Source organism: Emericellopsis cladophorae, assembly GCF_022114955.1.
Source record: "Emericellopsis cladophorae strain MUM 19.33 chromosome Unknown NODE_4_length_1054762_cov_117_872525, whole genome shotgun sequence".
In the NCBI taxonomy this organism is placed as follows: domain Eukaryota; kingdom Fungi; phylum Ascomycota; class Sordariomycetes; order Hypocreales; family Bionectriaceae; genus Emericellopsis; species Emericellopsis cladophorae.
The window spans coordinates 61908-89753 of NW_026250929.1; the positions used below are offsets into that span (position 1 = coordinate 61908).

Below are 27846 nucleotides of genomic sequence, written 5' to 3' on the forward strand. Positions count from 1 at the left end.
TGGAAACGTATTCCGGATAGATGGATGGACTCGACGGACCAGCCAGCCTGGATGCTCGATGCGCTGGCCCTTCCCATCACACGACCTCATCCAAAACAACCCACCATCAAACACACGCATACCGTTCGTGTGGTCGGTCGATGTGGGTGGCAAGTCAATGCTTAAACGTGGGGTTTCCCTACACGCCCCCCCCCCTTTCCCTCCAACGTAGTGTCATTGATAAGTGGCATGTATTACATATTTGTATTCGTAGCGTCGCGTTGAAAGTATTGATATTGCATGTGCTTCTACATTTGCATGGTCGTCTACGAAAGCGGGTTGTGCATGGCTGATGTTTGTTTGGCTGGCAAGATTGCCAGACACTAGTATCAAGAGGACTTTAGTATGGCACTGATTGTCCAACTTGTCGACAAGTCACTTGATATCCGGTAACATGTTAGACTGAAGCTCGAGCACTTGGACCTCTCAGCACCACAAGCTCGCCACGATGGACGGAAAAGGATGCTGACCGGCTAAAGATGCCCTGTCCTTCTGACGACGATCCCTTCTTGAATAGTTGTCGTTGTGCGTACTCCCCAAGCCTCTTCCGATCTGCACTGCGATGCACAAAGGGTTGCTGTCATGCAGGGGCGGGGTTCGGTTTGTCGAACATACACCTTGGCACATATCTGGGGATAGCAGGCCGTTGAGATTGATCAATCCTTCTTACTCGCCGCGCCTGTACCTATCCTCTTGTACTTCCGGGGGTCCTTGCGACTCATCAGTCTTTGATCACGCGTGCCTTTGCCGCCCTCCCAGAAGCCTCTGCCCTTCTTCCCAATGACGCTGCGCCCGCAGTAATTGCACGCCTCCGGATTGTAGTTCTGCTCGCGGCTGCACCAGCCGCAGAGCATCCGGTTCGCCCACTCGTTGATGTGGTCCTCCTTTGCGTCGTGGCAGTTGTCGCAAGCATACACCTTGTTGCAGCACGAGAAGCGGAACCAGCGGAACGACTTTTTGTAGTGCGCGCAGGAGCCGCGATCGGGGAGCTGGTCGCCGATGCGCAGGCCGAGACGCTCCTGCTTGCGCTTGGGTATGTCTGGTGGCGGCAGGGAACCGGGCGTGATGAGCAGGAGGCGCACCTCGGGGATCTTGAAGGTGAACTTGGCGTGGCACACGCGGCAGACGTTGGTGATGGACTCGCCGCGGACGGAGACGAGCTCCTGGTTCGCGGACGAGCAGTTTTGGCATGTGGGGATAAAGGGGCTAGGCAGCATGTCAGCTGCTTTGCAGCCCGACAAGTCGATGAACCCAGCTCTCGTCGAATGCTCGTGAATCAATGTTGGTCGGAAGGTGGCAGCATGGGGCGTTGTGCATTTGCGACAGCTCGACTTTCTCTCCTCGTTGGGCTTCAGGCGGTCGAAGTCATTCATCTCCTTGCAGCGCTCGCATTTGACATGCAGACTCAATGCGGTCATCTGCAGGAGCTCGATACCGTAAAGGGCTATGTTGGGGAAATTGAGCATGGTGCCTCGCTCCGGCGTCTCTTCAATCATGGGCGCCGCGGCTTCTTCTTCGGAGAACTCGACGTCCACGCCGCCGTCATCTGTATCCTCGGATTCAGAGGAGAGGGGCTCATCCCCCTGACGAGGTTGGGAATCCCACTCTGGTGGCCTTGCGATGAACTGGACGTGAGGCTTCTCTGCTTTCACACCATACAGCTCCGTATCCTTTTTGTCCACTGCCTTCTCTTCTGCGGACGTCTTGGGCGCCGACACTTGGGGAGCCAGTACTTGTCGCCTGACTGCTTCCACCTTGGCCATTGCCACTTTGTCTGGAAGTTGGTAAAGCCTGCCACATAGGTAGTTGAGGTGACCCATGAGGGTTGCATCTTTCTTCTCCGCGGCAATGTGGGCAAACAACTCCTCGATAGGCTCGGCCACAGCCTCCTCAACCTCATTGAAATGAATCCTGAGGTTCTGCAGGGGATACAGAAGGGGAACAATGAACAGCACAGACTGTACTTGCTTGATAGACAGCGGAAGTCGTTCTCTGTCCTCAATCTGTAGTGGCATGGTGAATACAATGCCGTCCTTGGACCTCGAGTAGCCTGGGACACCTGCCATGCGACTGTCGACCTGTCGAATCTCCTTGGCACGCCGTGCCTTGGCTTCCTCAATCTGCTGTGGCGTGAACCAGGGCTCAGGCTCGAGCGGTCGAAGCGCTGGTCTCGTCGTGTTGGCAGCAGCTGGTCGTTCTGGAAGCGTAGCTGCCGACGAAGGCTGCGCTCGGGGTGCGGGCTTTGTTGGTGACCCGGGCCTCGATGTCTCTGCCTGTGGTGCTGCATCGTTTTGTCCTTGGAAAGATACGAGCTTGATCGTCTCGACTTGCTTCTGTGACAGGAAGCTCTCCATGGACCTGTCAAGCGCATTGATGAGGCTGAGAAGTGTTGCGCCTTTGCCCCTCCTCTCCTCCACCAGGTTATCCCAGCCCTTCTCAACATTCAGACTTGAGCCCTTGGGAATGTTCTTGTTCTTTACCAGCAGAGATGGCTTCTGGTTGGGATACGCTTTCGGCACCCGCAGGTCACACTCGAGATCTGACATTTCAAAAGGAAAGTCAGGGTCCGATGGCTTGAGCTTGAACAAGAGTGATTTTGTCCCATCTGGCAGATTAGTTTCTATGGGTTTGAACCGCCGTCGTATTTGCTCGATACGGTACTCGCGTGGATCCTTGGTTTGTGATGAAGCTTCAGGTTTGCTGACCACCCGGGCAGTGGGCGCTTGGGCAATCGCCTGGTTGCGCAACACAGGTGCGGCACCTGTTCTCCCTCCTCTGGGTCTGGGTCTTCGGCGAGGTGACTGCGCTCCATGCGCTGCATTGGCTTGCTGTGCAGAACCTGTGGACGTCTCCATGTTGAAAGCTGTGTGTGGTGATGCGGTTGTTGTCACCAGGAGGCCGTGTCGCATAATTAGTGGTGACAAAAGGTATGCTTAGTTGCTAGTACAGACAAACAAAAAGCAGAGACGCGTCCAACGGTATATATCGACATTTCATTTTGCAGTGCTTCGGGGCGATAGTGGTTGATGATGATGTGATGTGACAAATGCTCGTGTGGGTCTCCGCAATGTAGAGGGACGTACATAGTAGTAGCTCTAACAAATTCTGAGTCCAAGCAGCGCAGTTGCTGTTAGCACAAACCAAGTCCCGTGATTCATCGTCATAATGGGTCTTGCTCAATCATCCAGGTGTCTTGAATGACCGAGCTGTCCTCAACTACAAGTTAATAATACATATAACATATTTAACATGCACCAGGGGGTATATAGTGGAATATGGCACCGCGAAGTTCAGTTTTGTATTCCGCTGAGCACCATGTCTTCCAGGCTGCATGGACACGCTCGATGGGTCATATCATGGCTCCTCCTCTTCGACCAGCCTCATAGCAATCACCTACCAGTTGACTTGCTGACGGCCAGTCAACTCTATGTTGTATGACACCATATCAGAGCTGCAGGGTGCCCGAAACGCGATATACTCCCTTCGACCCGTAGCATCCTCAGTGACTCACATCCCTTTCTCGCTTCAAAGCCGCAGGAACATCATGCGTTGGCATCTCGCTCACCGTCAGGCTCTCAAGTACAGCCATCATGATAGCCAACGTACTCTTTGATGCCCATAGTCCCTTGTGGGTTGCCTGGTGCGTGATCCCAATGCCATCCCGTGAGTGGTTGCAGCAGGCCAATCTCAGCCGCCCTGGTTCAGAGTGCCATTACCACCGCATCTTTGGGAAAGAAGTGTTCTTGGGACCCTTGGTGGAGGGGCGTGAACATGAGAAGCACATCCAGATGAGTGCGATCTCCTCCTGCACACTGCGGATGAGGCAAGCACAGCTTTGTTGAATACCCTGGTGGCACCCAGTAATACTGCAGTTATCGGCCCCCCGATGTGATGCAGCAGCCGTGGCCGTGACCTTCGGTCCCTTCTTGATCCACCAAGGCTGAAAATAAACATTGCACGGTATTGGTCAATATTACTGCCATGTTTCCTCGTACGCACGAAGGGACAGAGGACGCAGCCATAGGCGGGCCGTCGTTGGCGTCCCGTGGACCAGTAGGTTCCATTGCTTCTGAGGGGTGCGATGGCCGCTGCGTGCTGGCCCGCTTGCCAACGCAGCATTTTGTGTGGCAGATGACCTCTGTTGATATGCAGGCCGCCGGGCGGTGAAGGCGCCTCCACGCCCAGAGGACTATTACCGCCGCGCTGCTGTGATGGTGGTGGTGGCGTCCTCGACGAAGGGGAAGTCAGCCAATAGTTAAATCAATACATTGATTGATTGGTTTTTCGGATGCGGATTGGGATCTCGAGGCGGCAATTGAGCTGCATCGCGTATCCGCGCCGCTGGTGGCCTTTTCGGCATGGGGGTGAGGCGGGATTTCGGGAAGCAAGTCATCATCCCACGTCTCACCTGTCAGGTGCTGGAGGAGCCCATCGTGGATATCGTTGGCCATCGTCAAGTCGTTCGCAATGAGCAACACATGATGCACTATATAATTGTGCGCATTTGGCGTGGCTTCTGCACCAGGACGTGGTCATATCAGTGTTGGACAAAGCAGGATTCGGATAGTGAGCTTGACGAATGTTAAATTGAATTGGGTGTGTGACTTGGGCTGGCTATTATTATGTGGCGCAGTATTGTGCATCGCCTTCTCTCAAATACCATTGCCATCTCACTACCCTAGACGATCCAACCTCCGGCATGGATTTTTATTGTTGGCTCTACGCGCACATCTGCTTCTGATGCCAAAATGTGTTTCTCGAGCCTCTGAGTTTCTCCAAACGCTCACCATGCTATCACTTGCCATTCCGCTCTCGACGCATTACGTTATCTGCTCTTGTCCCTTAACCCCTCAAGTGTTCCGGATTCCTTCTCGCTGAAGTGCCACGAGGAGCTTTTTCAAATATGGCAACTGCTCGGCTGCCAGATTTCAAGGCATACCTTCTAACATGTAAGTTGCTCGTGGGTTCCGTCCGCGAGCTAAGTCAACGTCGTTATGTTATATTTTGCTTTGAGGGCCAGACTCTTCTTCCGGTCACCACTACATTGAAACCCTGACCTATGTCGATGATGATGAGATCTACGAGGGCTGGCCAATACATGCCCTGGGAGCTGAGAACACCCCTACCTAGCTCAGGTCTCAGGAGACCTTCGACCAGCGATGCTCCAAGATCCATTCCGCCTCCAAGTCTCCCAGACAATGGCCGTCGTAGGGCTTTGGGTCAACGAGAGTACGTGAATCATCCCCGGAACTGCGCGAGCCAGTCTAGTAGCTATCTCAATCAACCCTGGGCTGCACACCTATATCCTATCCGAGGCCAAGGCCCTCAAACTTAGCCACGACTGTCGTGCCATCGTGCAGCAGAAAGGGTTTCCAAATCTCATCCCCCTTAGCGAAAGAGAAGGACAACCCATGGGCTTTCTGGTCGCAATGAATACGGGCGACACTTTTCCTCAAGCTCCGAGAACATTTTCGGTATCCACTGAACAGCCATGTTCTTGCGGCTCGCGTAGACGCCTTCCCCATTTGCTGCCTTGCTCATGTGATCGGCACTGGCTACTCCGACTTCCTTGCGGCTGATGACAAACACGACCGTGAGCATGTGCATGACGACCAGTCGAGACACGTGATTCTGAGGGTCGATGAAAGAGTTAAACTCGTCAGTGGTGAGCTGTGCAAGTTTTTCGTAGAGGTAAAAATGTAAAAGGTAGCATAGGTCACTATAAGCACAAATATCAACACCAGGGCGCCGAACGCATAGTGAGTCAAGTCTGTCACGGCCAGCACCGCAGTCTCCTGTACGAGAGCCAGTACTTCCATCTCAGCAAGGCTTTGGCAAAGTGGCGACGCGTCGGGTAATGGCAATGAAGCCCTTCGACACCGCCTCATCTAACGGCTCTGGCTGCTGCCGGGGCGGCATAAGATCTGTGACCGTGTTGACATAGGTTGCCTCGCAAAGCCGTTGAAGAGCGACGTGGACTAATCTCCGCCCATTTCAGGCTCGAGAACGTAGCCTACGCAATGTCAATGCTGAGACTCCGTGGTATTGTTGAGAGGGAGCTACTCTACAGCCTCTGATCATAGTTAAAAGTCCGTAATGCCGTTAGCGATATAGGCGGAGTAGTATATCATGCAGAAAGTAGTCCCCAGTGTGGTGCCCCTGTTGGGAACAGTAGGCGGAGCTCGGCGTAACAGGAACTCATTGATCAGCTTGATCGCCTTGACGCCATGGATGAGAGCACTCTCCCTGTAGACTTGCTCATCTAGCATCCCGAGATGAGAAGCACCAAGCCGAGCATCGCATGGACGAAGAAGTCATACTTGTATAACTGAACCTCCATTCTTCAGCCGGTGTGACATGTTGACGACATACCTGATGCGACATCTGCCCAACCGCTTGCCACGCCTCATCTCCCTGAAGGGGGCAGCGTGCGGTATGCCGTGAGCAGAAAATGCTGGAAGAATCTGAGATCTTGCATTTGCAAAGTTGAAGGTGCTGCACAGCGCGGTTGTGGTTTCGGCGTGCTTTCGTATTGGCAATCCAGCCCTAGGCAGCTGCACTGACCGCATTCAGGGGCGGCCTCGTTGCACTTGGCTTTTCTTCGCTTGCAGGTGAAAGCAACCAGTCCTCGAATTTCTATGCCATTTGCGTGTAATGGGCCGGCACTTGGTGATCTGACGCGTACCGGCGCGGGCGGGGATGGCGATCTCTTGGTCGGGCAGTGTCTCGTTGGTTATGCTGGTTTGTGCTAGATGGCTTCTCCCGGATGGCGTGCGATTGAGTGGTGGGTTTTGTTTCCTTGTGCAAAGGAGTATTGCATAAGATTGACCTTGTATGAGGGGATTGTTTTGATGAATTGGTGATGCATGTCGAGTGTCGATCGAGCTTGGGCCCGAAGAGGGAATGATACCAATACTACATACCACATATGGAGCTTCCAGGGAGCTACTTGCGTGCGTCAACCATCGTCCCTGGTCCAAAGACGAATAAAAGTCGACGAGCTAATATTCATCATGAGATTTTTCGATCTCGGTTTCATTTCACTTGCGTCTACATCGTCTAGAAGTCGTTTTCGTCCGCCCCCGACACAATGACATTATTCACCTTCAGCACCATGCGACACAATTGCGTCGCCAACTGCAACTGCTGCTTCTTGCCAATCAGCGGGTCGATCACGAAAGCGTCCTTCATGTCGTTGTTTCCGCGGCCCATGCAGTCCACTCCCAGCTTTCCACGGCCATCAGGTCCAGCCTTCACCTGCTGACTCTTGACCTCCGCCAGTGTGGAGATGGGGTTGAGGCCGCTGTTCTCCGCCAAAGCCATAGGAACCTGATCGAGCGCTTCGGAGAAGGCGCGCATCGCGTATTGCTCCAGGCCAGGAGTCTTGGTCGCTGCGTCCTCTACCGCCAAGGAGCAGGCAATCTCGGCAGCACCACCGCCGTAGACCACACGGTTGTCGCGCACAAGGTTGCGTACCACACAAAGAGCGTCGTGAAGAGATCGCTTGGCCTCGTCGATGATCTAGAATTTGTCAGCTTCCATCGCCCTCGCTTTCGCCACTCTAATACTCACCATCTTGTTGCTGCCACGTACGAACACGGTGACGGCTCGAGTGTTGGCGCACTCCTCGATGACCAGCATCTTCTCTCGCGTGGTGCCAAAGGTCATCTCCCTGACGGTACCGGCACGGCCAAGCTTTTCGGCGGAGAGGTCCTCGAATCGGGGCACGATCCTGCCGTTGGTCGCAATGGCAATAAGTTCGATTTCGGGGCCGCCAACCCACCGTACGGCGGGGAGCTTGTTCTGTAGTAGCAAGTGGTTGGCCTCGTCGTCGAATCCCCACTGGCAGATGGCCAAGTTGGCGCCGGTTTCCTTGATCTGGTCGATCATCTCAATGAACTTCTCCCGCTCGTAATTCTGGAGCTTCTTGAACTCCTCGACGCTGGTAATATCAAGGTGGTGCTTGGTCTTGGGCTTGGGCGGCTCAAACGCGCAGGTCAAGATGGCAATCTTGGCATCCTTGACCTCGCTGGGCATCTGGGGATGCGAAAAGTCCTTGTCGACAATCACACCCTTGACCAGGAGAGTGTCCTCCAGCGCACCGCCGACCTTGCCGTCAACCTTTATCAGCTCAAAGTCAACGTCTTTGCGCTCAAGATCAGCTACACTCAACACAGCATCGACCGCAATGTTGGCGAATTGGTCGTGAGCTTTTGACACAATCTTGCTGCCCAAACTTGTGCGGGCAACCTTGACGAGGTTGGCCGTGTCCTCCTTGGTGAAGTCGATTACGTCCGAGATCTTGTCGAGTTCTTCGCATGCGATGTCGCAGGCCTGATCGTAGCCGTCGGCAATGCGGATGGGGTGGATGCCTTTGTCGATCAAGTCGGCAGCCTGCTCGAGCATAGCGCCGGCGAGGACTACTACGCCTGTTGTGCCATCACCAATCTCGTCATCCTGGGACTTGGAGAGTTCAACTAGTAGCTTCGCTACGTGGTTGCTGATTTCCATTTGCTGCAAGATCGTGGCACCATCGTTCGTGATCGTGATATCGCCGTCGGGGGAGATGAGAATTTTGTCGAGACCGCGGGGTCCGAGAGAAGTCTTCACAATGTTTGCTACTGTGCGTGCAGATAGAATGTGTGACTTAACGGCCTCGTTTCCGAACTGGCGCTTCTTCTTCCCCTGACTAAAACATAGTCAGTCGCTCGGTCTCGAATGGTTTAATCTCGGTGGGTATTCTTACTCTCTGACGACAATGAAGGGACGTCCCTGCTCATCCTTCATCACCGCCGCTAGGCGAGGTCAGCATCATTCTGTCACGGCCGTCCTGCATGAGGTGGTGCTGTACCATTCGACATGTCGAGATCTGGCCCACGTTAGCTTCAATTGCATCTTCCCCGCCATGAGGATTCTGGAGCTTACTCATGGCCATCTTGACTCTGGACCGTGTTCTTGACGAACACTAGGAATCAATGTAACGAGATAAGTCAGAGATGATAGATTCTCAGGTCTCCTCAGGGCGTTGTGAGGATGCTGGAAGCTTCGAATGGGGGTCTCTGCATCAAACCCGAATTTTTTGAATACAGCGGCAGCGGTGTCTCAGCAGCGCCGCCCGCCATCCATCAGGGGCCGCTGCAGATGCTCGTAGCGGTCGGCGGGAAATGAATAGTCCGGCGGAGTAGCTACGATAAGCCTGAAGATAAGAAATTTGCCCCACCATCAGGCTGTCATGGTGCCTGCCCAGCTTGTGCCCCTCATCGGCGTCACGACTCAAGGCAAGCTCCGTTAAGGGTCACTCGAGCTCGAGCTAGATGTTGACTTTGCAAGATTTTACTTCATCTCCGCCTCAAGGTCTTTTTACACTCCTTTCCGGTTATATCGCAACATATATGAGCTTATAGAAACTCGTCTTTCTTCTACATTTCGACTTTTTTCAAGCCACGTGCAGTTCTTTGCCACCGACGCTAGGGAGCCTGTCGACGGTCGACGAGCTTCAGCGCACCATTATCCACACCTAGCTGAGATGGCTAGCAGTCAGTACGTCGATGAGTTCGACGACGATGGCTACGACGATGAATATGAGGGCGAAGGCTACGGCGAGGAAGGCGAGATGAGTGCCGAGGACCAGGCTGCAATGACGAAGGGCACGGCAGATGTTCGCAAAGCCTTGGGGAAAGACTCGAACAAGGTCACGTTGGCGGTGATTCAAGACGCGTTATGGCACTACTTCTACGACGTAGAGAAGTCTGTGGCATATTTGAGAAAGGAGTTCGTAAACCCACGAACTACCCAGCCAGCCTCTAAGCCTCCTCCACCCAAGAAGGTTCCGGAAGGTACGTCATGTACTATGTTCTTTCCTGCTTCTCCAGAGTCTCCCTGGGCATCATATGGGGCCGAAGCGGGTGGCTACGGGAGTCCGCTTGCTGCAAGTGCGCTGTCAGCTTTGAGAGCTTCAACAGCACCAACACCCGTCTCTCTGGGCGCTTTTGACGACATGCCTTGGTTAAACACGCCACGAGATCGACATGCCATGTTCATGAAACCATGGCAGCCGAAAGGGGGTCTCTTGGGCGGTGGCGAGGCAGGGATGAGCAAGTTGCAAAAGCTTGCCGCAGCTAGGAAGAAGAAGCAAGACGAGAAGGGTGCCGCCGACAACACTGCTCAAGCCGAGAAAGATCTGGGAAAACTATCTCTGTCCGCAGCCCGCCAAGAGGATGAAGTGCCGGTCAATCCGCTCGCAAAGAGACAAAAGCTGTCAAAAGCCGCCGACGTGCAAGTCGGGGTTCCTGAGCAAGCCGAACTCGAAAATGAAGAAGCCGATTCTGAGCCTCCTCAAACCATACCATCGGTTGCTCAAGAAGAATCGGTTGTGGAGCTACCCGAGCCTACGTCCGCACCTTCAGCATTCGCACGCACCTTGCTTGGTCCTACCCAATCGGCCCCCAGAGACCCTCCGAGAGACTTGTTTCCCATACCATACACCCTGTCCTCTCAATACTCTGCGGACACCTTTTCCACACCTAGCCCCGACGACATTGTGTTCGCTGCACAGTCGCAAGGTTCGAATTTTGCGAAGGCAAAATAGTTTGCTAATATTGACCTGGTCTAGCGGGCAAAAAGGCCACAGCACAAGCAAAGGCCTCAGCCAAAAAGAATGAGGGGGCACAGAAGTCCAGCGGCACAGAGCAGGCAGCTTCTGATTTGTCAACCTTGAAGATCAGCGATGCACCTCCCCCAAAGACCAAAGGGCTCAACGTGGTGAAAGAGTTTGAGAATAGCGCTAGCAAGCGTAGCGTTAGTTTTGTTGTCGTGGGTAAGTATTCAGAAGACATCTCACAGACCAATGAACTGACATGTGTAGGGCATGTTGACGCGGGAAAAAGTACTCTAATGGGTCGGCTGTTGACAGAACTCAAGTTTGTCGAGCAACGGACTATTGATAAATACCGTCGACAGGGAGAGAAGATTGGGAAACAGTCTTTTGCTCTGGCTTGGGTCATGGACCAGAGAAGTGACGAACGCGAACGAGGAGTGACAATCGACATTGCGACCAACCACTTTGAGACGGACGTTACAAAGTTCACCATTCTCGACGCACCAGGCCATCAGGATTTTGTGCCCAACATGATCGCCGGTGCAAGTCAGGCCGATTTCGCTGTTTTAGTCATCGATGCCAATACCGGTGCTTACGAGAAGGGGTTGAAAGGCCAGACAAGAGAACACGTGCTTCTTCTGCGCAGTCTGGGTGTCCAGCGACTTGTGGTGGCGATCAACAAGCTTGACATGGTGGACTGGTCTCAGGAACGATTCAACGAAATCCTCTATGAGGTCACCGGCTTCCTCACAGGCCTAGGGTTTCAGGAAAAGCACGTCAGCTTCATACCTATCTCGGGGTTGAATGGTGATAATACTGTGAAGCCCATCGAGAACCCGGCGGCCGCGTGGTACAAGGGCACCACGCTGATTGAAGCTTTGGAGGCGTCCGGGCCCTCAGCAGCTCGTGCTCTGCAGAAGCCCTTGAGAATGGCGATTTCAGAAATCTTCCGGTCACAACAGGGCTCACAGGCCATAGGTGGACGCATAGATACCGGTACGATGCAAGTTGGCGATGTCCTCGTGATTCAGCCAAGTGGAGAAACTGCGCACATCAAGTCCATCTCTGTCGATGGCGAGACAAGAGACTGGGCTGTCGCAGGCTACAACGTCAATTTGTCGTTGACTGACATTGACCCGGTTCATATGAAGGTTGGGGATATTCTATGTCACCCACAGGATGCCATCGCCACAGGTGACTCCTTTATGATGAAGGCAATGGCGTTTGATCACTTGCTGCCATCGCCAATCGACCTGCATCGTGGTCGCCTGCACGCGGCTGGGCAAATACAGAGCATCATCGCGACACTGGATAAAGCTACAGGCGAGGTGATCAAAAAGAAGCCAAAGATCGTGCAGCCAGGTGGTGTCGCGCGTGTTAAAATAAAGCTTGAAACCAAGGTACCTCTCGAAGCTGGCCAGCGGGTCGTCATTCGAAGTGGGGGAGAGACGATTGCAGCTGGATTGATAGAGTCATAGGCCGCTTTATGATCACAAAGACAAGTTAGCAATACATTGCGGGATGCACGTATGCAGATGCTATGAACTTGACACGAGAGCTTTCTGGCGAAAGGTGTGCATCGCGCCGACACTGTGCTCGCATTGAAGGAAGGGAACCCCAATTGTGGTGACGGTTTTGAACCCCACTCCCTCCGTTGCCGTGGTTTGTTTGCACTTTGGATTGCCGGGAATGTTCTCGAATGCCGGACAAGCACTCACTGAGGTCTAACTGGCCAACGTCTACGGATGTATGCGTTTAACACACACAATTGCATCGGATCTGAACGTTTGAGCTATTGACTGCCACAACGTGTCAATTGACCACCGTAGCCGGAAGTAAAGTGTGAGGAGGTCGGGGAAGTCAGGTCGCGGAGTAGCAGAGCACGAATAATTGCACTGTGCTGCTCTCACCGCTGCAGTACTCAACCAGCAAAAAGTGCACAGAGACACCCGCGACCCTGAGGCTTTACAGTGTTGAAAACAGTGTACGACCCTTGTCACTACCACCCCTGTCACGTGGGGCAGCGCCAGGGGGGCAGGTGGCGGCAAGGCCAGTGATGAAATGTGGCCTTTTTGTGCGGGACGTCGTTTGAGGACAGCTCAGCCTTTCGAGATGAGCAGCGCTGTTGGACTTGTACATAAGACACACCTTCTTCTCCCACCAAGCTTCATCTTCCCATCTCCCCCCCAATCAGCCAGATCCGAAGCTTGAGGACCAGGTAGAACCTCGCTTCCGTGCATTTTCCTTCCTCACACTTCCTGATCGAGCTTTTCTTTCCACGTGCTTGATACACATCCCACATTTCTGCCACAATGGCGCGCTCGTCAAGGAGTACGCTGGCCCTAGGCCTGGGCCTCCTTTGTTGGATCGCCCTCCTTTTCTCCCCTCTCGCCATGGTGCAGCCTGCGGCTGCTGCCGATGAGGCAGAGAACCTGGGCACCGTTATCGGTATCGTAAGTGGGCGGCTTCAAGTGCTCGCGGCTTGTCCAAGATCGCTGACCGTACCTTCTACAGGATTTGGGTACCACCTACAGCTGTGTCGGTGTGATGCAAAAAGGCAAAGTCGAGATTCTCGTCAACGACCAGGGTAACCGAATTACTCCTTCATACGTCGCTTTCACAGAGGAAGAGCGTCTCGTTGGTGACTCGGCCAAGAACCAGGCTGCCGGCAACCCCTACAACACCATTTACGATGTCAAGTAAGGACACCTGTGCAGAGGAGAAGAGTCCATATTCTAACATTGCACAGGCGTCTCATCGGTCGCAAGTTCTCGGATAAGGATGTGCAGTCTGATATGAAGCACTTCCCCTACAAGGTCCTAAACAAGGATGACAAGCCTATTGTTCAGGTCGAGGTGAACGGTGCTCAGAAGCAGTTCACCCCCGAGGAAGTCTCTGCTATGATTCTTGGCAAGATGAAGGAGGTTGCGGAGTCGTACTTGGGCAAGAAGGTTACCCACGCCGTCGTGACGGTGCCTGCCTACTTCAACGTACGTACTGAGCCACTGGCACAGGCCTAGAGGCTTGCTAACGAATTTCCAGGACAATCAGCGCCAAGCCACCAAGGACGCCGGTATCATCGCTGGTCTCAACGTCCTCCGTATCGTCAACGAGCCCACGGCTGCCGCTATCGCCTACGGTCTGGACAAGACCGACGCCGAGCGTCAGATCATTGTGTACGATCTCGGTGGTGGTACTTTCGACGTGTCTCTGCTCTCCATTGACCAGGGTATCTTCGAGGTTCTGGCCACCTCTGGTGACACCCACTTGGGTGGTGAGGACTTTGACCAGCGTGTCATCAACTTCTTCGCCAAGTCCTACAACAAGAAGAACAGCGTCGACATCACCAAGGACCTCAAGGCCATGGGTAAGCTCAAGCGTGAGGCCGAAAAGGCCAAGCGCACTCTGTCTTCGCAGATGAGCACCCGCATCGAGATTGAGGCTTTCTTCGAGGGCAACGATTTCTCTGAGACTCTCACTCGCGCCAAGTTCGAGGAACTCAACATGGACCTCTTCAAGAAGACCCTGAAGCCTGTTGAGGATGTCCTCAAGCAGGGCAACGTCAAGAAGAGCGAGATTGACGATATTGTTCTCGTCGGTGGTTCCACCCGTATTCCCAAGGTCCAGTCCCTCATTGAGGAGTACTTCAACGGAAAGAAGGCTTCCAAGGGTATCAACCCTGACGAGGCTGTCGCTTTCGGTGCCGCTGTCCAGGCTGGTGTTCTTTCTGGCGAGGAGGGTACCGAGGAGCTCGTCCTCATGGATGTCAACCCTCTTACCCTCGGTATTGAGACCACTGGTGGTGTCATGACCAAGCTGATCTCCCGCAACACTGCCATCCCTACCCAGAAGAGCCAGATCTTCTCCACCGCCGCCGACAACCAGCCCGTGGTTCTGATCCAGGTGTACGAGGGTGAGCGTGGCATGACCAAGGATAACAACATACTCGGCAAGTTCGAGCTTACCGGCATCCCCCCTGCCCCCCGTGGTGTTCCTCAGATTGAGGTGTCTTTCAACCTCGACGCCAACGGTATTCTCAAGGTCTCTGCCCACGACAAGGGCACCGGCAAGAGCGAGAGCATCACTATCAACAACGACAAGGGCCGTCTCACCCCCGAGGAAATTGAGCGCATGGTTGCTGAGGCCGAGAAGTACGCCGAGGAGGACAAGGCCACTCGTGAGCGCATTGAGGCCCGTAACGGCCTTGAGAACTACGCCTTCAACCTCAAGAACCAGGTCAACGACGATGACGGTCTCGGCAGCAAGATTGACGACGAGGACAAGGAGACTGTAAGTGTAGATTTTGATGGATGATAAGACACAGTGACTAACGAGTGATAGATCCTCGATGCCGTCAAGGAGACTGTCGAGTGGCTCGAGGAGAACAGTGCCGAGGCCACCACCGAGGACTTTGAGGAGCAGAAGGAGAAGCTGTCCAACGTCGCATACCCCATCACCTCCAAGATTTACGGCGGTGCCGGCGGCGAGGGTGCTGATGGCGGCGAGGATGGCGAGTTCCACGACGAGTTGTAAAAGAAGTACAAAACAACGGAATAGATCAGGTCTGTTTTCAAGTAATCAAAGTGTTGAAAGGGGTTGTATTACGAGTAGTACGTACGGAGTACATGCGGTGACATTGTGCGTGGGCGTCTTCAGGGACTCTTGACGAAGATGGGTTATGCCCTGACATGTATTCGGAGTTTATTATAGCATTAAAAGTGCTTGACAGTTACCTGCAGTGAAGTACTTCGTCAACAAGTCTTCTTCGAATTCTTGTCATGAAAATGTGATAATATCCGCTGTCTATGGACACCCGCGTACTGCTGCGCGAGACGAAAGAAAAGGGGCAAACAAGATGGAGGCACTCGCCTTTCATCTGAAGATTCTCTTTTCCTCTTTCTTAATAGGTAGACCACTACTCTCACTGGCTTTTCACCTTAGTTCCGCCTTTGTTCTGTTCTTCTCATCATGCCTTCGCTTCCTCGTGGTCCGCCCTCTCCCTCTCTCCTTGCGACCTACGTTGCCCCAGACCGAGGCGACCACGCATCGGTTAAGGTATTTTCACTCTTTTGCAGCATAGTTATCGGCCTGTTGCTCTTCGCTTCGCCTCTTTGTTTCTTTTCCGTTTGCTGTTGAACTTGTGCTGCTCCAGATATAACCACGCCCACGGCTCCATCCGCATTTGAAAACCAACCAGTCTCGTTCCGCAATCGTCATGAGACCCCCAAAGACGACCACAGCTGGCGATGAGGCTGAGAAGTTCCTGGCCGAGATTGGTGCTTTTATGGCAGAAGCACGCGGGCTGTATCCCAAGAGCCACAACAAACACAAGCTCAGCTATCAGCACGCGAGACAGCAAATTGTCCATCTCCTGGACATGTGCGCGGGTAAAGGTATTGCCAAGGCTTGGGCTGGCCATCAATTCACCCTCTTCACCGGCGTGCAGGCGCAAACCCAGATACGGAGACCGCCGGCTAGTCTAAGGCTCTCTGTGAGCAAGCGCCTTGATCTACAGAGATGTATCAAAGAGCATGTTTTCGTTGAAAAGCTGAGACGCTTTCTCATGGCATCTGAGCAAGATCAGACCAGGATGACTCGCGAGTCCAAAAGAGAACACGACGACCAGGATGACTATTTCAGATCTCGATCCTCCAAGAAGGCCAAGAAGCATCGCCAGCGACCACAACTGGATCCAGATCTGGCTTTGGCGGACGAGGATGACAAAAACAGCGGCGATGAGATCAAGCTGGGGCACAAAATGGGAACGGGATCTTTACCGGGCAAGTCTACGCGAGCTGGCACTAGTGTCGAGCCCCAACACATCATCGACAAAGACATCGATCCGCGAACTACCGCGTCCGCAAGACTAGCCAACGAACTCTTCCCCGAGACCGTGAATCCTCAGCTCATGTTCACGCCGCCTGCCTCTGCGAGTCATGCCAGGGCCGTGGGCCGTGGTCAAGCACAAGACTTCACTACATCCCCCACGTCCAAGAGACGGTCCAAAGCACCATCCACGGAGCCGACGGAACGATGGTCCCCGCCGTTGCTCAGGAATCTCGAGAGCACCGATAGCGAAGATGACGAGACAGCGCACGGCGCGGCTGCCCATGGAGTGAATTCGGTCGAGAAGACGGAGCCGCAGCTCGGCCCAAAAGTGCTGGAGGACTTTCTCACGCTGAAGCAACAGATCCAGAACATCTCGAAGGACTCGTAGGACGAGTACAAGGAGACGCTCATTGGCCATCTGGACGATCTGGGCGCGGGAATGGCTGCCCCCTGCGCCAGTTTTGACCCCCAGCGAAACGGCTCAGCGTTGAGCCGTCTTGAGGCAGCATTCTTGTCCATCACCAAGCTCAACGCGAGGATGCCGGGTGATACGTGGGCAGAGTACCAAGACAAGCTGCGCAAGAATTTCTCCCAGCCCTCGATTCAGGGTATGAACTTTAGCAAGCTACTCAGCCAGATCGGGAGCATTGTCTTCCTCGGCGAGGAATCGACTGTGCTCAATGATGAGCATCACAGGGATTTCGACAGATTGCGCAGGGCGGCGAAGCTATGCGTCTGGCTGGCTGCGAGAACCAAGGACCCAGCAGAGCGAGAGAATGGTGGATTGGCCGAGAAGTGGGCACAGCACAGATTGAGGGACATTGACTATCTTGAAGAGTTGTCAAAAACGGAGGACAGGTTCTCTGCTTTGGAAGCTTTGGAGGAGGAATGAAGCGACTGCTGCTGGGGAGATGGAGACCGCACATACAGAGAAGTGAGCGTGGCTCTGGCACTGCATATCAAGAAAACCAAGGAATATGAACGGAAGACGAGATAGGCAAAAGAATTTCAGAACTACTTACAAAGGTAACTTGGTGTCAGAGTGATGCTCAGCAATTGACCTGGACCGCCACATTGACGCGGTAAATGAACGCACGTGACAGCGCGTCAAGGCACGATGCGCTGTAGCGCGACAGGATCCTTGGTGATGACATCAATGACACATTTTTGCCCCTTGAACCATTGAACCATTGAACCATTGTCTTGTTTTTATAACCTCAGCTCATTTGGGAAGACGCCAGACTACCGCTGGACAGTTGACTGGAAAGAACTTACATTGTCAGACATGGCAGCGGCCAAAAGATCGGCTCCTGAGCCAGCAACTAGCTCACGCCGTCGCTCGGGACGCCTATCGAGCACGCCCAATAAAAGCAACTACTTTGAAGATCACACCGATACCGAGAAACATGAGGCAGCAATTGAGCGGCCCAGCAAGCGTGGACGACCGTCGAAAAAGGACCCTCCCAAGGTCGTCAAGCAGGAGACCGTGACGTCTGAGGACTACCAGGAAAACGAGAACGACAATTCGGCGGAGGATGGGGAGGCCTCTGACGAGGAATACCAAGAGACGGATGGCGATGACGCGGAGCAGGACGAAAAAGATGACGACAATGGGGTCGACGAGGATGCGCCCATGAAAGTGACAATCATCCCACTCGAGCAGCTCCGCGACGAGGGAGGTGTTGCATACGATGATCAAAAGGTCCACAAGAACACGTGTCATTTTCTCTCGGATCTCAAAGCGAACAACAAGCGAGCTTGGCTGAAATGTAATGTCTTTGTGGTCCATTCTCCTCCTTCTCTACTTGCCACGATCAAGTGCTGACAGGGATGGCGCACACAGCACACGACGGCGAATACCGGCGCGCACTAAAGGACTGGAACACATTTGTCGAGGCCATCACCATGACCATCATCGACATTGACGAGACGATCCCAGAGCTGCCCGTCAAGGACGTTAGCTTCCGCATCCACCGCGACATCCGCTTCAGCAAGGACCCGACGCCCTACAAGCCACATTTCTCTGCGGCGTGGTCGCGCACGGGCCGCAAGGGGCCGTATGCGTGCTACTACATACATCTCGAACCCAAACATAGCTTCATCGGGGGCGGTCTGTGGTGTCCGGAGAAGGACAGTCTCGCACGACTCCGGCGGAGCATCGATGCGAGACCGGCTCGGTGGCGGCGCGTGCTGGAGAACCCGACCTTTAAGGACGTTTTCTTTCCCAAGATCAAGACGGGCAAGGGCAAGGAAGATGCCCTGGTTGATGCGTTCTTTGAAAAGAATAAGGAGTATGCGCTCAAGAAGAGGCCACAGGTAAAGAGTTCCTAACAGTGTTTTCCAACGAGAGGGATCGACTGACTTTGCGCAGGGGTACGAGATCACGCATCGGGACATCAAGCTCCTCCGGCTGAAGAGCTTCACAGTGGGCAAGAAAATCGACGAGTCCATGCTCTTAGCAGACAATGCGCAAGAACAGATCGGGGACGTTATCAGAGGCCTCGCCCCCTTTGTTGAGTTTCTGAATACCATTGTCATGCCAGACCCTGGTGCCGATAGTAGCGGTAGCGACGAGGATGGCAACCTGGAAGAGGAGGAGGACGATGATGGACTATGAGCAGAATATGTGATACCCCTCTGATTGGAATTACTTTTAAACTCATCGGCACAGGCTGTCAGATGAAAGCAACCGGGACGATTCTATTCAGTATGCCATGCTGGACACCCATTTATTTACTATGCATTCCAGTCATCACACATACATGTCCCTACTCAAGCTGGGCCGCAACCGCAGACGTTCAGCTTGGCGACACTGGGGTCGTGGTCCGAGACCTGGTCGTCGTAGGTCTGCCACGTGTTGAGATGCAGGTGTTCATACTGCGCCTTGCGGCCGACCGAGGGGCTGATGAACATGTGGTCGAGCGCCTGGCTGTTGGCGTCAAAGAGGTATGTGTACCTCTCGACGGGCTCCATGTCGACAACGTCCTCGAGGTCGAGCATGCCCGAGACCTCCTGGAAGGTCTGGATGGGCTGCACCTGGACAAACTCGTTGAAGTCGCCAGCAATGATGACGGCGGCCGCGGGGTTCTCGGCGAGGATGTCGGCGATGAACTCGGCGGTGATGGTGGCCTGCTGGTTGCGCTTCTCGACACCGTTGTTGATGGGCGGGCGGGCGTCGCCGTGGAGCGTGGAAGAGCCTCCCTTGGAGCCAAAGTGAACGTTGACGGTGAAGAAGGGCTTGCCGTTGCCCTTGACGGCCTTCCACTGGGCGGCCAGGGGCTTGCGACTGTTGCTCCAGGCGTCGTTGGTAGGATCGATGAGACCTGGGTTGAACTTGAGCGTGGGGCCCGCGAGGACCTCGTTGGCGTCGTCGACGCCGCCGGGGTTCAGGTTCATGGGCTCGACAGACTCAGGGCGGTAGAGGTAGGCGACGCGGATGTTGCCACCGGGCACACCGCCGTCCTGCTTGTCTAGGGGCGCGATCTCAATAAAGTCGTAGACGACGCCAGACTGGTTCTCAATCTCGGCAGAGAGCGTGGCGAGGGTGAGGTTCCCACTGACAACACCGTCGTCCGTCTCGCCGGAGCCGTCGAGCACCTCCTGGAGGAAGATGACGTCGGGTGTGAGCATCTTGTCCACAATCTGTGCAGCGATGGCGGGCATGAGCTCCGAGTCCGGGCCCAAGTTGCGCGCATTGTAGTTGGCAAAGGTCAGACCGCGGCAGGTCTTGTCCGACTCAAAGGAGACGGCCTCGTGCTCGGTGCTGGACTCGTTGACCGCGGCGACTGCGGTCAGGGGGAGGATGCGGTAGAACCCAAAGGCCTGGTAGACGAGACCGGTGATGTCGCCGAGGTAGTCGCCCATCTTGGTGTCGTCCGGGTTACGGGAGCCGTCTGTGGGGCTGCCGATGATGATGGCCTCTGGGTTGGCATCAGGGCCGTCGAGGACAGTCAGACCGCCGTGGTCGTTGAGGCCGGTGACATTCCAGTCACCACGGACCCAGACATCGCCATACTGGTTGGGGCGGCCGATCTGGTAGGCGTCCTTGATGGTCACGAGCTGACCGACAAGACTCTCCCAAAAGTCGAGCCCGTACGTCTCAATGTCGAGCTCGGGGTTGGCGGTCGAGAGGCGGGCGACGTCGTTGGGGACGCCAAAGACATCGCCCTCGTCCAGCGAGGAGAACTTCTCGGTGGGAGGGGAAGGGGTATCGACACCGATGACCCAGGGCTTGACCTCATTGTCGGACGACTGCACCTGGACGTTGGTGGGTGACTGAAGCTGGGTCAGGTAAGGGTGCAGGTTGTTGCTCCTGCGCTTGTCAGCGGCCGTTGATCGGGTAGCTCCCAGCTGCAGCTGGCCACATACCTGTACTCTGAGACCGTGCCATCCAGCGTGATAATGTCGCCAACGGCAACCAGGGGCTTTACAGTGCTACCATAGACGAAGAGGCCCTCCGAGGTGGCCGGGTCGTCGTCAGGGTCCGTGGACCGCAAGAAGATGCCATTCTGGTTGATGGCCGTGACGAGGCCCTCGACGTCCGTGACGGACTCGCCTTGGAGAGGCGAGAGGAAGGTCTTGCCATTGATCTCGGCAATGGAGACGGCAGACGCAGCGCCGACCGCTGCAGCGAGTGTCGCGACAACCTTGGAGACAGACATTGCGATGAGGGACCGGGAGGGTGACCTTGGAGCTCAAAGAGTCAGGCAACAGGGGGCGGGCTCCCAGGTCCTTTTTATCGACCATGTGAAATCATTCTGCCTTGTACTCCGTACGAGGACGGTCATGCAACTCGAAGGGTCCCCGCTGAGTGTCCTGACTGCCTGCCCTTGTCGATACATGTTGACCACGTTGATGGAGCAGCGAGACGCAGTTGGCTCGACGTCGATGCTAGCTGGATCTCTGGGCGCTCGGCGACTAGCCGTTGGTGGAAGGTCCCCAAGATGCGCCCAATTCGCCCCGCCGATTGGCCAGATGCCCGCAGAGGGCAGATGAATAAGGGGCCAGCCATCCATGCTTCACGTGCGTGCAGGACCTTCTGAGCCTCTGGGTGCGTCTTGGCTAGATAGGTGATGAGCGCTTCGTCGGAGGTCGCCGTGAGGCTCCCAGTCTGGTGCTCATCACTCTGTCACCGCCAGCGTCTGTTTACCAGATTACCCTGCACCCGAGGCACGCAAGCACGTGGGTCAGAAAGGACGGATATAATACACTCCAGAACGTGTAGCAGAGGCAGGTCAAGGAGAATGGACTTATTTATTACTCAATCGCTATCATTATTTTTCTTCGCTAAATGCTGATCCAAACACGTGGCCAGGAACGGCACGTGCTTATCCGTAGACCGCATTCCATCGCCAAGCCTCACCCACCAACAACAACTCGAGGCGCGGCTGCATCGTAGAGGGTAATGGCTAGAAGTATGCGCGCTCACTGCATAAGTTCCCATAAACTCTCTGCTATTGACCACTGCATACGCTCGGGAATCTTTCCTTCTCTAAGAGCCCTACTCTCTACTCGCACGAGTCAACGCTCGTTTGTCTTCCATGCAACGCTACCCATCATCTAACGCTCTGAGTGGTACAGGTAGTGTCTCGCTAGTACATGTCCTCTCCCCCTCCTGCTGACAGTCATCAAGCCATTGACCTGTTTCGGCTCCGACATGGCCAAGGCCAGGCTCGCCTCGCACCCACTCTGTATGCGCTCTCTACCAGTCCATTATCGCATGTACGTACTCGTCCATGGCTGATGATACCCGTCGCCCATCTCGAATGGCCGCCGGCCCCAGAAATGCAATGCAAAAACGCCAGATAGCTCCAAGACACGAAAGAAATTCCAGTGCCAGCTGTGCAGGTGATAAAGCTGATGTGAGGATCAAAACAAAAGCCTCCTAGGTTTTAGCCGACTGGGGAGCAAAGTGAACGCTGCTCCTGTGCGCGTGAGCGCACCAGTTTTCATGTCGCGTTTGTATTTGGCAGCAGTTGATGCCAGTGTGTTGTAAATCTTCCCCCAGGTATGTCTGGATGTGACGACTCAGCCCTTGCTTGAGCTGGCGACCGCCTCTTGTTTTGGTTTGCCCTTGTCGCCGTCATTGGATTGCTCAAGATCCCGGTATAAATTGTGCTCGTAGATGTAGCTCACGATCTCGTCGGGGATCCTGGGACACAGTGTTAGCCGGTGACATGTCGAGGACCGCAGACAAGCGGACACTCACAAATAGTCTATGCTCATGTCTCGCTTCAGCAGTAGTCGCACTTTGGTGCTGCTGATGTCATTCGTCACCACCTGGCGAATGACGTGGATGTTCTTCTCGTATGCTCGCAGGCTCGCCAGCGCCGAGTCCAGCTCTGTGCCGGTGCGCTCCAGCACGAACACGCCGTATGTGCCCAGGATGTGGTCGATGTCCTTGGGAGCCCAGAGATCGGGGGTGCTGAGAGTCTGGATCAGGTCTGCGCCCGCGAGGAGCACAACCTTGGCCTTCTTGCGCGTGCCGTCCTCGCACTCTACGCCGCCCATCACTTGGTTGATCTCGTAGTCAAAGTGATCAAGAACGTGCGCGGTCGGGATGTAGGTGGGCGACTCGCCCTCCCACGGATCAACCATGAGCCATTTCGAGCCGTGCTCCGTACCCAGCTCGCACATGCGAATGCGGTGGTGAGCGGGCGCGAGGCCCTTCTTTTTGTAAGCGTCAGACACGACTGAGAGATATCCACCGATCACGTCGAAGCCTGCTAGCCGTACTCTTGTCAGCCGGGCCGAAGATACAGGGTAGGTGGGTGTGGGATGTGTTGTGTGGACGAACCTTCATTGCGGGCGTGGTCGCGAGCCATGGGAAACATGCGCAAATGGAGGTACGTGATAGGCGAAACTAGAAACATTCGTCAGAACAGGCCGTCTTCAATAGGGGTCGTAATGGTATTCGGGTGTCGTACAGGAGCCGCACGCGACGAGGACGAGGGGGGTCCGACCGGCCTCGCATGTGCGCTTGAGTCGGTGCGTGGGAAATGTGTAGCCCTCGGGGGTCATCCGCTTGACATATTCGTAGTCGGCAGCCATCGTGGCTGCTGTCGTCGTCGCAGTCGCAGTTGATTGAGAAGAGGAATGCGTACGACTAGGAACGGGTAGAGACGCAGCAAAGTCGTCGTCACGAGGTCGGTTCCTGATGTCGATGACTGATGGCAGCGTCGGCGGCGGCGGCAGCGGTTCGGAGTTTCGGCCGGCTCGAAGGACCTCTAATGTTGCCAATGGTTGCGTGCGTACTGACAGCGGCAGCAGGATGTTGGCGGAGGAGGGACAGACAGGCAGGGGATGGAGGGGTAATTGAGTCGAGTCGGAGCTGTCGAGTTGACGTCGTCGGAAACGGTTGTCCGCGCACGCTGTCAGCGGTGGTCGTCGTAATAGTGCAGAGCGTACTTGTAGCCCAAAATGGAGTCAATTGCCCGGTTGAAAAGATGAGGCCAACAGTTTGGAAAGAGGAGAATTGAAGGAGACCTCGGAAGGGGCAACAAGATTGATTGACTTTGGCGCTGTTCCAGACTGGCTTGCCTACAGGGACCCAGTGCCAGCCTCCAGGCCGGCGAGTTCTTCAGTGGCTGTGCAGGTAAGTGCTGCTGCAAAGGCAGTAAAGTAGTAGAACAGAGGGTCGGTTTACTGCCCACGGGTAAAGACAAGTCGATCGCTGCAAAAGCCGGGGCCCTCAATGCGTAGCAGTGTCCATGTCTTTTATCACTACTGACACGCTGCTGAGACAAGTGAACGTCCTCAACAAAACTCCATTTTCTGTTTTCTATGTGTCCTTGTTTTTTTTTATATTAATCTCACTGCAAGCAGTCAATTGAGGACAAGTCCAGTCTCTCTGTCCTCAAGATGCCTATGCCGATCGCGCACAGCAGGTCTCATTCGGCCAGCACGTTTCTCCCGCAATGACGCGATCTTCGTAGTCCGGTCCTCGGGGGGCGACATGCAGCTATGCTTCCAAGACCACTAGGCCAGGATGCAAAATGCCTCGTGCAGCTTTCATGAAAACCCACCTACGCACTGCACAGGGGCGGCTTGCGTTAGTTTGTGCCATTTCGTACCAGACCCTGGACTCGTGGGCGTTAGTACCACATGCGCACCATACATGCTTGCGTCAGAGAAGCCTGGCCCCTCCGCCGTGCCATCAGTCTGCAGCACTTGGGTGAGACATGCGGCGTTTGGCTGGTGGAATTGGGCAGTAGAACCACAACGTGCATATTGACAAAAGTTTGCTGATCAGGTGACCCCAGTCGGATGTCAGGGCAGTCCAGTTCATTCTTTGCTGCGCCTTGCTTGGACTGTCAATTGACGATTGGGTGGACTTCAATGAAATATCATTCGATAACATCGTGTATCTACAGTAAAGATATGTATCTACTTCTCCACAGAGAGCCTCCCACGTGGCTGAAAAGAAGATGAATCAAAGATCGGTCGTGATCATTTACCCAGCCGGAACGCCTCTATCCCCCTTGAGGTGACTCGAAAACAGTGACCACGTCAGAAAGCTCCAGAATGTCAAACCTATATTCCATCGCTTGTCGTGATGCGTTAGTACCCATACCCGCGATTCTGCTGAGACTCCACGTCGTACCCATTCGACGGGCCGCGTTGGCTTTGTGGCGTTGCAGAGCGACCATATCCTTGAGGAGTCGCTGGCCTCATGCCCTGCTGTGCTCCCGGTCGATTGAAGTAGTCCCTGGACAGGTCCATTGGAGCGGTCATGTTTCTCTGTGGAGGTTGGAAGGGTCCCCGTGGGGGCACCGGCCCTGTGGCGCTTCTCATGGGCATGGGCTGTTGTCGTTGCGCAACAGGCGGGCCTCCATGGTAGGTGCTGACGGAGGGCGCGGGACTTGCACGGCCATCTGCGTTGTACGGGTCGAACCTTGAGCCAGGGCCGGGCCTCTGCTGTGCCTGTGGTGGCGCTGGACCACCTCGGTTCGGATTGTATGCATTGTACAGGTTTGGCCCCGGGCTAGCCCGCATGTGCTCATCGCGGCCGTACATGGGTGCAGGGCTTTCGGCCGCCGGTGTACGCGCTGACGAGGTCGAATTGGTGGCAGCATGACCCATGCCAGCATACGCGCCAAAGGTCCTCGCTGACGCCGGGGTACCTGGGTTGGAAGGTGGAAAGATGTTGCCCGGAGGAGTGACCGCAGGCAGCGAAGGTACGGTTGGCGTGGGAGATGGCGCTCGGCCTTGTCCCATGTCGGCAGCGGAACCGAGGAGAGACGCTTTCGATGTGTAACTGTAATCAGTGGTCGTGGAAGCCATTGTTGCTGAGCGCGATGGCATGAATCTCCGTTGCTGGGCCATGCTGTTCAGCTCGATGCCTCCTGGACTGGCGGGCCGGGAAGAGTACGCTGGTAAAGTCGTTGTCGTCTCGGTGCGGCTGAGCATGGGCATCTGTGGCAGCGAGTCCTCCTTGGACGGCGAGGGTCCGGCTGCGACAATGTTGGGCAGCGTCGGGAGCGTGCCCATGCGTTCGAGAGGCGCCACCTGCCCGCCGTCCTTAGCGGCCTTGAGCTCAGCTTGGAATTGTCGGTGCTGGCCCTTTGCCAGCGCCTTGTTGACTTTCTGGGTCACAATCTGCTTGAGCTTCTTGTTGACCTTGCGCGCACAGTAGCCGGAGAGACCACCATCTGAGCGGGGAATCCAGTGCCACAGGAAGAAAACATAGCACAGCACAGCCGCAATGAAGAAGATGACCGAGATGGCCCAGAGAATGAATGTCCAGCCCATGGCCGTCAATACGAGGGCCTGCTGGTAGTCTTCTTCGTACAAGGCGCCGATCTTCTCGAAGAAACCGATGAAGGATTCGCCGGCATTGCCCGGACTGACAGCTAGCTTACTCTCGTAGACAGCTTTGAAGGTGAAAGCGTTGACAACCTGGCGGGGGCCAGAGAGCAGCAGCACGCGGATCCAAGCTGGACATTTGTTGTTAGCGCTGACTGGCATGACAGACTGCTGGAGACACAAAGGATGACCAACCTTTTAGACTGAAATATGTAAACAAGGCCGTGTACTCAGCACCCTGCTTGGATTTTGTGAGCTCCGCAAAGACCAGAAACCGTTTGAAGCCCTGGCCCTCTCCCATACGAATCGATTCCCAACGCACAGCCAACGGGTCGAGGTAGCATTCGGCCACATTGCCACGCTTCATGACGCGCATCGCGCGCCATGCCTCATAGCCTAGGTTGACGAATGAGAGGAGGATACAAACCGTAAAGATCCATTTCGAGATAGAAAGGTCGATACCCGGCTTGATTGACCCTGACCATTGGTCAAAGATGAGTAAGTTGACGGCGATGAAGCTGTCAAGCCCATAGACAACAATGGAAGAGACAAGCATCACCCACAACCAGAAGTAGGCAAAACCTGGTCCGCATCCTCGCGCTTTGAAGTCGTTCAAACTGATGTACTCCCATTTCTGATCCGTGAACTCCCCCGACGTCTCCTTCTTGCTGTGCTTAAAGAGACCCATTGCAACAATTGATGAAGAAAAGAGAGATATGCCGAGATGTGTCCAATATGTAGCGGCGTGGGTGTGCGATTATTATAAGTGAGCTTAGCGATCGGACCTGCCGTGAGCACCAGTCTTTCTCGCCTGCGAGTAGACGGTGCTGCGCTTCGCCCTTTCAACGGCGCGACTTCGAGCGCGACTTCGACGATTCAGGTGGACTGTCAATCGCCTTGAAACTGTTCGGTCCCGTCTCCTAATGCTGAAGCGAAGTGAATAGAAATGCTATTGTTCAATTCCGCGGTGGCAAAAGAGTGTCGATTGCTGGTTTCGAGAGTCCCCCAAGTCACCAGACGGTCAAGTGATACTGAATGTTGAGTTAAGTCGGCCCTTGGATTTGACGAATACGCGTCGGCAACCAACGACACAATTGTCCAACGAGCGACGCCTGTGTTGTTTGCAGACAATTGTACCAAAGGGTTCGGGGCTTCAGTCGTGCGTGTATCAGCCTGTAGGGAACGGCACATCCATCGGCGGCAGCTGGAGCTTGAAGTATTGTAAAGGAAAGACAAGTCGAGAATAATATGCCGTAGTGGCTGGTAGTTGAAACGAAACGATGAATGAGTGAATGTCGCGGCCCCGGCGACCCAGAGCAAAATGATTGATTGAGACGAGCTCAATCAGCACAACAGACAGAACTGGAATGGAAGCAAGAGGAGGTCGACCAGGCGTGCGACGTCGCGGGTAGGATGCGGGCCACACTGAGATAAGGGGGGCCGCGTCTCACAGACCGCTCTGATTGGACGCCCCAGCTAATCTGAGGGAACCCAGGGGTAGGCGCCCTCCGCAGAAATGGATCGTCGTGAACCGGGTCCACCTCCCAAGTCCAGCCTGCCCTGCGAGCATGTACTCC

The 27846-nt window shown here is 54.8% G+C and overlaps 8 protein-coding genes across 8 annotated transcripts; 3 read left to right on the plus strand and 5 right to left on the minus strand.

The window, feature by feature from the left end:
• Positions 1-695: 695 nt before the first annotated feature.
• Positions 696-2894, minus strand: J7T54_006382 (uncharacterized protein; the record flags this gene model as incomplete). The annotated part of the gene is made up of 1 exon (XM_051502807.1): positions 696-2894. One exon carries the CDS (start codon positions 2892-2894, stop codon positions 696-698), a length of 2199 nt encoding a protein of 732 aa, XP_051365193.1.
• Positions 2895-7098: 4204 nt separating this feature from the next.
• On the minus strand, positions 7099-8974 carry J7T54_006383 (T-complex protein 1 subunit epsilon; the record flags this gene model as incomplete). The annotated part of the gene is made up of 5 exons (XM_051502808.1): positions 7099-7560; positions 7612-8728; positions 8786-8834; positions 8891-8908; positions 8965-8974. 5 exons carry the CDS (start codon positions 8972-8974, stop codon positions 7099-7101), a joined length of 1656 nt encoding a protein of 551 aa, XP_051365194.1.
• Positions 8975-9565: 591 nt separating this feature from the next.
• Positions 9566-12114, plus strand: J7T54_006384 (elongation factor 1 alpha-like protein; the record flags this gene model as incomplete). The annotated part of the gene is made up of 4 exons (XM_051502809.1): positions 9566-9875; positions 10101-10601; positions 10652-10855; positions 10952-12114. 4 exons carry the CDS (start codon positions 9566-9568, stop codon positions 12112-12114), a joined length of 2178 nt encoding a protein of 725 aa, XP_051365195.1.
• Positions 12115-12948: 834 nt separating this feature from the next.
• On the plus strand, positions 12949-15169 carry J7T54_006385 (heat shock 70kDa protein 5; the record flags this gene model as incomplete). Its single annotated transcript, XM_051502810.1, has 5 exons — positions 12949-13089; positions 13151-13335; positions 13386-13626; positions 13679-14926; positions 14978-15169. The coding sequence occupies 5 exons, from the start codon at positions 12949-12951 to the stop codon at positions 15167-15169; spliced, it is 2007 nt and encodes a 668-aa protein (XP_051365196.1).
• A 682-nt stretch (positions 15170-15851) lies between these two features.
• J7T54_006386 (uncharacterized protein) lies at positions 15852-19082 on the plus strand (the record flags this gene model as incomplete). Its single annotated transcript, XM_051502811.1, has 5 exons — positions 15852-16849; positions 16925-17244; positions 17881-18234; positions 18309-18781; positions 18837-19082. 5 exons carry the CDS (start codon positions 15852-15854, stop codon positions 19080-19082), a joined length of 2391 nt encoding a protein of 796 aa, XP_051365197.1.
• Positions 19083-19237: 155 nt separating this feature from the next.
• Positions 19238-21126, minus strand: J7T54_006387 (uncharacterized protein; the record flags this gene model as incomplete). The annotated part of the gene is made up of 2 exons (XM_051502812.1): positions 19238-20777; positions 20834-21126. 2 exons carry the CDS (start codon positions 21124-21126, stop codon positions 19238-19240), a joined length of 1833 nt encoding a protein of 610 aa, XP_051365198.1.
• A 1366-nt stretch (positions 21127-22492) lies between these two features.
• J7T54_006388 (Nicotinamide-nucleotide adenylyltransferase-like protein) lies at positions 22493-23515 on the minus strand (the record flags this gene model as incomplete). Its single annotated transcript, XM_051502813.1, has 4 exons — positions 22493-22616; positions 22674-23190; positions 23262-23327; positions 23392-23515. 4 exons carry the CDS (start codon positions 23513-23515, stop codon positions 22493-22495), a joined length of 831 nt encoding a protein of 276 aa, XP_051365199.1.
• A 1509-nt stretch (positions 23516-25024) lies between these two features.
• On the minus strand, positions 25025-26957 carry J7T54_006389 (putative vacuolar membrane protein-like protein; the record flags this gene model as incomplete). The annotated part of the gene is made up of 2 exons (XM_051502815.1): positions 25025-26400; positions 26465-26957. The coding sequence occupies 2 exons, from the start codon at positions 26955-26957 to the stop codon at positions 25025-25027; spliced, it is 1869 nt and encodes a 622-aa protein (XP_051365200.1).
• Between the last annotated feature and the right edge of the window lie 889 nt (positions 26958-27846).